The sequence below is a fragment of the Sinocyclocheilus grahami genome, unplaced genomic scaffold, assembly GCF_001515645.1.
Source record: "Sinocyclocheilus grahami isolate Dianchi unplaced genomic scaffold, SAMN03320097.WGS_v1.1 scaffold72.1, whole genome shotgun sequence".
Taxonomy (NCBI): domain Eukaryota; kingdom Metazoa; phylum Chordata; class Actinopteri; order Cypriniformes; family Cyprinidae; genus Sinocyclocheilus; species Sinocyclocheilus grahami.
The window spans coordinates 671,197-681,567 of NW_015505251.1; the positions used below are offsets into that span (position 1 = coordinate 671,197).

The 10,371-nt window shown below is 36.7% G+C and overlaps 1 protein-coding gene across 2 annotated transcripts in view; it reads right to left on the reverse strand.

The window, feature by feature from the left end:
- LOC107585566 (ubiquitin carboxyl-terminal hydrolase 32-like) overlaps window positions 1-6,727 on the reverse strand; it is a 69,928-nt gene extending 63,201 nt beyond the window's left edge. For both annotated transcript variants that reach the window (XM_016272638.1, XM_016272637.1), the window contains exon 1: window positions 6,517-6,727. In XM_016272638.1, coding sequence (XP_016128124.1) covers window positions 6,517-6,574 — 58 coding nt within the window. In that variant the 5' untranslated portion in view covers window positions 6,575-6,727. The remainder of the gene's footprint in view (window positions 1-6,516) is intronic.
- Between the last annotated feature and the right edge of the window lie 3,644 nt (window positions 6,728-10,371).

The window sequence follows — 10,371 nt, forward strand, 5'->3', positions numbered from 1 at the left end:
TTTTTTTTAAGAATTCTCTTCTGCTCACCAAGACTGCATTTATTTGATCCAAAGTACAGCAAAAACAGTAAAATGTTGAAATATTTTTACTATTTAAAATTGCTTTCTATTTGAATAGATTTTGATATGTAATTTATTACTGTGATCATACATAGGTAAATTTTCAGCATCATTACTCCAGTCTTCAGTGTCACATGATCCTTCAGGAATCATTCTAATATGCTGATTTACTGATTATCAATATTTAAAACAGTTGAGTAGATCCAAAGATCCAAAGATCAACATTTATCTGAAATAAAAAGCTTTTGTAACATTATACACTATTCCATTCAGTAGAATTTTTATTATTTTTTGGGAAAGAAATTATAGAAATTAATACTTTTATTTAGCAAGGATGCTTAAAATTGATCAAAAGTGATGATAAAGGCATTTATAATGTTACAAAACATTTCTATTTCAGATAAATAGAGTTCAAATCGATATCGGAATTATTATTTATTATTATTATAATTATACATGAAGCCCGTGAGCTGTTTCAAGGATCTGAAGAGATGCATATGAATACACATAATGCTTGGCTTCTGAAAGGGAGTTAAAAAGAGCATTTTTACTCTGAGATCCGACTGTCTGCCTCAGGATGTTGAGGACACTTATTTAAAATCACTACAGACAAATAGTGAGGATATTAACAAATCACAGAAAGCTTCACCACATTTTCACCACTTTTTTTTCCAAAGCACCAAACTTAAACGGGTTCTTCCAATGAGTCAATGGAAAGAAACACAGTTTACATCCTATACAGGTAGGCCTAGCTGACATCCAATACTATTTGAAAGTTGACATGTCCTGCATTGTGACATACACAGCAGGACCATTTAAAATTAATTGAAGGCTATAAAAAAAGTCTGGATTTTATAAAACTATTTGGCATTTTTCATAGATTTGGTAATGTTATTGGTCTCAATATAAACAAATTTCAGCCGAGTAATCAGTCTTGCCAATATATCACTCCATCACTAAGCAGAGAATATTTTCAACAGTCATGTCACAGTCTTCATAATACCAGGAAGAAAAGGGTATTTTGTGCTGCCCAAGTGTTTCTCCCAAGTCACAATCTATAGAGAAAGACACTCTGCTGAGGGCAAAAGGTGAGGCTGATCATTGAGGTGTCTATCTCTTCATGTGATACAGAATGCACAGACAAGTCTGTGGAATAGGCCGATGCATCTGAGATGTTTTAAAGTCGACAGGTCAGCAGATGCGCACTAATATATCTCTGCAGGCTCTCCACAGGCATTTTAATAGTCATGGAGGGTGTGTGATTATTCTGTATAATGTTCTGTAGGAAAAAAGCATCAGATGAGGCGAACGACATCCCAAATTTATAAACACAATCATGGCACCAGATGTTCCACTGACAAGTTGATGACATTGTCAATGCTTAATGCTGCAGATATTTTCTGTGCATGTGCACAAAGAACTCCTGACCAGTTTTTGAGGTTATTAAGAGACAATTAAACCGATTCTAAAAGCAATTCTCAAATTACTCTCTCCAAAGGTGCCAAAGTAATATCTGCAAACCATGAGACAGTTTCCCTTGTGAGACAACAGTGCAGCTAATTAAAACATGCATGAAGGAGATGAAACATTGGAATCGTTAACTAAACTTCCAGAATAATTACTGTAATTTACATCATTATTTTAAAATTCAATTTTAATAAATGAAATAACATAAAATAAATGCATATAAAATAAAATACTCGATATGGAAAATCTGTGATTGGAGGAAAAATTAGATCACCGATAGACTAAAATACACAAGGGCTAGTTAAAGTTTTCCTTTTTATGAGCAACAGTACTTATAGTGAGGCAAAAGTAACCTATATCCTCTGATTCACTGACTCAAATATTCTCCAATAACACTGTGTCTACCTTTACTATACACTTGACTGAATTAGTGTTTATTTAAACTCGCCTCCAAAAATAATATCCAAAAAGAAGAAAAACAAACAATCTAACATGGAGGAACACATTCAGTGGCGTTCATGTTAACGTGATGAAAAAGAAACGAGGAAATGCAAATATCATCTTGCTCTGGGGAATTGAGTGACAGCTCTACTCTTTGAAATAGCACAGCAACAGACTGCTAAAGCATTCACAGCCTCTTTGATTTTCCCTTTCCTCGTCCAGTCAGAGCGCTTCCCCTCAGAGGAGAGACAGCTAGATCCATAATGCTCTGAGTTACTGATGGAAGCCTGCAGGATACACTGTATCCTACTGTAAAACTAATTTCAGTGCGCTACTATCCAGAAACATGACCTACTTTGAGTTCCCAGTAAACCGCTCCAATGTAGGTCTGTAGGTGGTGGCAACCTTACATTCCAGACAGAGGACTCCAAGGACGGCCTGAGTGCAAATGAGACGCCTGACACTTATAGGTAAGCAGCATAAATAAACATGAATTCCTGAAGACAAGACTTAATTATCTCAGATGGATTCGATGGCCTGGAATCTCAGAGGAGCCTCTCTCAGTCAAGCTGACAGGGGAATGCCTAGGCTCTCCGAACGACTGGGAGCTACAGACAACAGGGCTGAGACACTAGAAGCTCCTTTATAATACAGAACAGTATTGAATGTTCAATCTTGGAGAAAAGCCACTGAAAACCTTTGAGGATGAGCATTGGACTGAAACCCTCATATTACATTCAAATGAACCGGAGTACATTATGGATGTTTCCACACCTTTTCAAGAATGACACAGTAGGAGTACTAACAAACGAAGACAAGAGGTCTTTTTGATCAAGTATATGTGTTTTTATGTCTTTTAAATATTCAGGTTTAGGTGATGTTTTAAACATCTGCTGGGTAGACATCGAAGTAATATATTTTTTGAAACTGAAAGAATGATTTGTGATAGTTGTAGAAGTAACAGTCTGAATGGGTTTGAGAATATTAAAAAAATCAGATGTTGCTACATCATCATTTTCCAGAAAAATGTTTATGAATTTACAGCTGTCACATTAAGGCTATAACATTTCCAGCTACAATTTACAAACATAATGCAATGTTTTTTTAAAGACATTATTTAATGAAAAAAAATCTATGTAGAAACAGGTCATGATGGTCATCTAATCATCCTACTATTATTGAGGTCAGGTAATTTATCTAGATTTTTTTTTTTTCAGATATTTTTAGTGACATGCACTAATAAACATTTTCAAAGCATCTCATGACCCTGACAATTTTTATTTTTTGTTCTGTCAAGCTCTTTCAAAAGGCAAGAACTAATGTAAACAACCCAACAAAAATGGTCAGAATCAGATGACACCAAAACCATACAGTCTAATTCTACAGCGACTCCTTAAGATCGATTAGTCGACAAATCATTCAGAAAACCCATTAGTTGGTCCACCTTGAAAGTAGGAGCTTATTTGAACAAATCCCTATTTCTAAGACATACCAATACGTTGCTTATACATTATTGCATTTAAGTAGATATATTTTATATAATTTAATGGAGCCCTCAATATCATTTAAATCATTTATAATATATAATAACCAATAATGGATTTAAGGAAAACTACTACATGATCGAGAACTAGCCATTAATAAAGAAAACAATAAAATGCTGACGTGAATGCCATTCCTCCTTAACACCATGCTATTGTGATGAAGTGATGTCAGCAACATTGGACAGGTCATGATGGTCATCTAATCATCCTACTATTATTGAGGTCAGGTAATTTATCAAGGTTTTTTTTTTTTTCAGATATTTTTAGTGACATGCACTAATAAACATTTTCAAAGCATCTCATGACCCTGACAATTTTAATTTTTTGTTCTGTCAAGCTCTTTCAAAAGGCAAGAACTAATGTAAACAACCCAACAAAAATGGTCAGAATCAGATGACACCAAAACCATACAGTCTAATTCTACAGCGACTCCTTAAGATCGATTAGTCGACAAATCATTCAGAAAACCCATTAGTTGGTCCACCTTGAAAGTAGGAGCTTATTTGAACAAATCCCTATTTCTAAGACATACCAATACGTTGCTTATACATTATTGCATTTAAGTAGATATATTTTATATAATTTAATGGAGCCCTCAATATCATTTAAATCATTTATAATATATAATAACCAATAATGGATTTAAGGAAAACTACTACATGATCGAGAACTAGCCATTAATAAAGAAAACAATAAAATGCTGACGTGAATGCCATTCCTCCTTAACACCATGCTATTGTGATGAAGTGATGTCAGCAACATTGGCTGTTGGGCAGCATGGCACAAAAACCTGCAATAAATGTGCCACCACATTGTATGTGCAGCTGGAACAATTAGAGTAATTTTACCTCTACTAACGGGCTCAGGGCCAGCTAACTCCCTCTCCCCACCAACACACACTTGCACACACACACAGTGCTGTATGATAATAATCACACAATCTTTTAACCCTTCAACACTCTCAGGTGACTCAAAAGACACCCTATTTAGCTTGTGAAACACTATATCAGCAATTATGTCAACAAGAGGCATAATAAAGCAAAGAAATTCCTCTGTAGCTGTAATAAGTTTTGGCCAGAATGTAAATCCTGGCCTGTGGTTTCCTGGTAAGAGAAACAAAGATGCAAATAACGCCTATGCAAAGCAACAGCTAAATTCTGCTTATTCATCAAGGTGTGGAAAGATAAGCAGTGCTGACGCACTCGATCTCAGGTGCCAGTATCTGCTCTCAACACCCCGATCACTACACATAAACACAGCAGCATCAAGGCCTGTTAGCATCAGACTACACTGACATTCAGATTTTAGTTTCAGAAATCTAAATTGGATCATAAATACACAGAAACCTGAAACCAAACTTGTGGTCAGGTCACTGGAGCAGTTACGCCTATATGTGATTGTGACTGCCAGAAAAATTCTAGAGAATACTGACATAAACAATGCATATGCAGCCTAAGAACGTGATGCTCAAAATACACCCTCACTTACACAATCTTAAACAGAAACCAGACATACCGCCTTGGTATTGAGAAAACAAATCCAATGCAATGTTTATGCCATGTCAGTGATGAATTTACACACTATATTGCGATCTAAATGTGGGTTGTTCATGGGCTAATATTGGGTTTATTGTTAATAATATAGTCATGTACTAAACAGCTCACACAGAAGTAACTTTCAAACCAAGTCGCTTTCTGATGGTCAATGTGGCAAATCTGTAATTACAATTTGGGCCTGTTGACTAAATATCGCTGATGAAAATTTGCCAATAAACAGTAAACATGGCTGGACCTTAATGTGTCAAAAAATTCAAATATTGTCGAAAATGAAATGTTATGGTGGTAACCACCAAAGACAGTTAAGGGTTCCCTTTAATAATTAGATTCAATAACAAACTCTCAAATGTATCCTTGCTTCCCGCCAGTATTAAATGCACAATTCCCTCCAAAAATGGAAATTCTGACATCCTTTACTGACCCTAATGTATGCACAACCTGTATGACTTTCTTCTGTGTAACATAAAAGAAGATATTCTGAAGAACGTTGACAATTTTGATTGCCACTGACTTCCACAATATTGACATTTCTCGAAATATTTTCTTTTATGTTTCACAGAAATAAGCAAGTCAGGTTTGGAATCAAATAAAATAAGGTAACAAGAGTAAATGAAGACAAGATTTTCATTTTTGGGTAAACTATCCCTTTAAATATTTGTTTACATCCTTGGTTATGGACACTCTCATTGAGCTGTCATTAATTTGTCCGCAGGCCTTTATTAAAAACATCACTTATCTCAAGACTTAAATGATTTCTCAATTACTTAATCATTATTGAAGAACATCCACGTCCCTCTGAAAGTGAAAATTACCCTTAAATAACTCCAAACGTCCTAATAATAACCAAAGGTAAAGGAGTGGGAATACACTGGTCAGTAGCAAGTGCAAAAATCTGATTTCAGTGTGTCAGGACAAGCACTTCCACTCTCTTCTTAGGAAGAGTGAGCTGATAAAGTGCGATAAATGTTACATGATAAATACCAATGGGGTGTTGAGAAATGTTGACAGATTAGTGAAAGCTGTTTGTCAGTGTGGACGCTCCTGCACCGCCCAGATTAGTTACACTTACAGTCGGCTGCTAGTTAGACACTAGCTGTGTGTCAAAACCAAGTGTGATGTGCACTGTCAGGCGATTTTGGGCTTCTTATGAACGCGAATATGATGCAGGAAAATCTAAGTAGACTGTTCACTAGGTTTTGGGACGCAGTCACTGACAGCAACATTAACGTTACACCAATAACACAAAGACAAGCCAAAACAGCCCCACCGTCGTACCCCAAGCCCCTTTCCCCCCGCTACTTCACATAACAGCTCTGTGAAATGACAGGTTGAGGCTTGTTAGCTCACAGAAAGAGTTCATATGTAGGCTTAACTAGCTGCTAACGCTAGCTTAGCGCTGCCGCGTAACTGACTGACCGCCGTTAATCGCTGAAGCTCAAACCTCTTACCTCTTTTAACGGCCTCGTCATACGAAAGGAAGCCTATCCGTGACTCCTTAGCGCCCATGGTGCCCTCATTTCATGGCAATGGCAGAAATGCGCAGAGTGTGACCGGTGCCTGTTGCCTTATTCTCCGTTGTTTTGTTTTTTTCGGTGTGGTGTTCCTATCAAGTCAAGCGGTAGAGTTTTGCGTTATCAACGAGTGACGCGTCTAAACGCCGACGCCTCCATACTCGATCACGTGAGTTTTGTCCAATCAGAGCAAAGGGGGCGTATTAGCGTCTTGCGCCCAGAGGTGGCTGTTGTGCCGTCGACTTTAGCTTCCGTGCTTGATATTAGATTTTTAGATATTGGCGTGGTTGTGAGGAGCCAGTTTAAGCAATTTGCACCGTGTTGCATCAGGGAAACAACACCATTCTTTTCTTTGCAAGGACATTGTGTATATGGGAATAAAATGGTTAATAATGAAATGATGACTTTCATAGACCAATAGCTTTTTCCTGGTGGTCAATTTAATGTCTTTTTTGGCATGGCGCACTGTGTGGAGGCAGCACTTTTTTTTGCTCTGGGGAGCCCTCAGCTATTTCTATTAATTTGATCACCCACGAAATCTAATTCAAATGTGCTATTGAATGTTTTAAAACATGTTGAGTCATGTCGTTTATTTTTATGTTTTAAAAATTGCTTAAATAGGTTACCTAGAAACTTTTTGCAAGTGATGATCTAAGAAATGCCTTTTTCGTAACGTTGAGCGTCATTGTAGTATTGTTTACTAGTCTTTTTTTTTTTACTGTGCTATTGTAGCATTTATGTTGAGTAGGCCTATATTTTATATTTTCCGTTTTGATTATAATTCTAGTATAAGGTTTCGTAATTTTGTTATGTACTTTTGTCATTTCTATGAGTTCTTATGTTTCTTACTTCAGCTTTATTTCAATTAACGAAAACGTATAGGTATAAGTGTTTGGTATCAGCAACAATCAATAACACTGGTTTGGTCTCTAATTTTTCAGGAATGTGTGATCTATACCAAATCAGTTCTGACCAGTAATTAATGCAAATTGACCCTTCTGTACACATAAGCATTTGGCGCCAACATTTCATTAATCATAATTAAGCTTCACCAATTAATACAATCTTTCAGACTCTTATCTTTTAGCGCCCTCCTATGGCATCTAGTGTCTGTGCAACACGAATGACTCATAAAACTTGGCATAAAGCCGGAAGAGAGCACTGTTTATCTGCCCTATCATAAATGTCACACATAAAGAAGATTAAATGTTTATGATCATAATGGCATTTTAATTATGTACTACTGCGCATATGAAGTCATTTAAATAAGATACGTGTTGTGCTAGACACGCGGCGGCTGCACAAGCAGAGAGGAGCATCTGTGATATGGGATTTAATGTCTTTTCTATGTACCCAATGTAATTGGTGAGTCAGAGTAATTATTACGTGTCATCTGTGTATTTGTTGCAGCAGCAGAACTCGTTTTAAAGAATCCAAAATATTATATCACTCCAACTACATTTACGCCTATATTTAATGCACTCTAATTATGGTATGATGCTATTTGTAATGTAAAATGTTTGTTTTTATAGGTTATATCCGAATTCTTCTTGTTCTCATTGCCTGTATGTGTTAACAATTATATTGGATGGTAGGTAGGCACATGAAAGCTAGGGAAATTATAAATACATGCACTCTTAAAAATAATGGTTCTATAATCGCATATAGTTCCATGAGAACCCTTTAACATCCATGGAACCTTTCCATTGCACAGAATATTCTATTATTAGTCAAAGGTTCTTCACAATTATAAATGAATAAAATAAAAATTAAAACAGTTCATTAAAAAGTTCTTTGAGGAATCCGAAACAGATCTTCTATGGCATCGCTTTGAAAACCCCCTTTTGGAACCTTTATTTTTAAATCGGATATTATTATACTATTATTATGCTATAATAATATACTATAATATCAGCAAGGACAAAGGCTGCTTAACAAGGGCCAGAAAAACTAGGGGGCCTCACTAAACGTCCAAGAGGGCCACAAAATGTCTTAAAATGATTTAGAATAAATTACATAATATTTATAATGAAATATGACACAGTAATAAATTATATAAGTAACTAAAATTAATCATTGTTATTCTTTTAGTTTTGTTTATTTTTATGCATTTTTATATCATTTTAGTTCTATTTTTACTCTCTTCTATGCTACATAAATAAAACTTTACTTTCTTGTTTATTATTTACATAATATATTCTGCTAAAAATATGTAAGTGCAGAATCTAACTGTCAGACTGGTGTTCCTGTTTTGTTGTGGTTTCTGTCCCCATGTGCTCCCGTGACCCAGTTTCTCCCTCTTGTTGATTAGTCAATTGGTTCAGGTGTGTCTTGTCAATTACCCTCCTTTAGTCCTGTATTTAAAGTGTTGTTTGCCCTATGTTCCTCTGTTCTGGTGTTAAACGTCTAGTAGTGCTGTGTGGGTCTCCTGCCTACCTGTGGTTCACCTTGGATGTTTATTAAAGTTGTTTGAGAAAATCCCTCGTCTCCGCGTTTCTTGCTCCTCACAGTAAATAACTTGACAGTATCATGCATCATAGTTCTTACTCTGGAGGAAAACCAGAAGCTTCTTGTGCACTGCTGAGTTTTACTTGTTCGCTTATTAGTTTAAGTATTCACAGTATGTCAGTAGTCACATTTATTGTTTTATTATTTTATCTTTGCGCCAGGGGTGGATGGCCGGGCCGGCCCGTCGGCTGCAGCAGACCTCTGGGTTCGGAGCGTGGCTGGATGTGGTCATTGACAATGTAGGACGTGGCATGCTCTGGAACATGCTTCATGATATATGTTCAGACAGCAGAGGTATGTACGTATGCTTGTCCCAAACATATTTGTATTAGTTTGAATGACTTTGCTCTCTGTGCTTGTGAAGTGGGGCTGGCTGGTGTCTTCAGTGGAGTGGTGTGTGTATTTGTGTGCAACCACAGTGCCAGAGGTGCCCAATGGAAGAACTCGTTCACGGAGAGCCCGGTTTGGGTGCAGGCAAAAGGTATGGCAACAAATTATTTTTTTTCTTTTTAAACCGTAAAATGTTTGAACGTCTAAACCTAAAAGACAATGTACGTCTTTTCACATTGCACTTAAATCCATCATTCTAAACCCCACTTTTAACCCAAGGTAGAGGAAGTTTCACAGTTGTAATTTATAAACCCCATTTACCTTGGGTTTAGAATGACCCATTTTAATTGTGAAAAGCCCTGATGAATGCTGTTCTTGTTGCAGGCTTCAAGACTCCTTTGGACATTCTGACAATAGTAGGGCTCCATGTTTTACCCGTGTGGCTGTATGGCTACCAGTACGAGGTGTTGTTGCAGACTCTCTTTGCCCCAAACTGGCTACAGATTCTGGGAATTCTGGTGCTGACAGCGAGATGCTAACTGGGCTTTGCAGTTGAGGTGAGGAGCATGTTTACTCTGCATTATTAGTGTGCTTTTACTGTCACTAAGGCATTTCTGTGTAAATGCTGTTAATGTCATTTTGCAGATGTGGTGCATCGTAACCCATTTGAGATTCTTATTGGATGAAGAGGAAAAGAAGAACTAGGGATCTCTAAAGGCTAATTTAGGATGTAGTAAGGGTTTCAGATTGAAATTCATATTTTATAAGGCTTCTGGTCTAATAAACAGCTGGGAAAACAAACACTATCTCTGTTACTGGGCTTGTGGAATGTAATTTATGGAAAGGAAAAACCAGTTTACCAGGGAGTAATGTTGCAGGGTTCTATTTATATTTTCTTGAAAACCCTAAAAAAAAAAGCGTCCTTTCCTTAACACTGCATTTTAAGGACTCTGG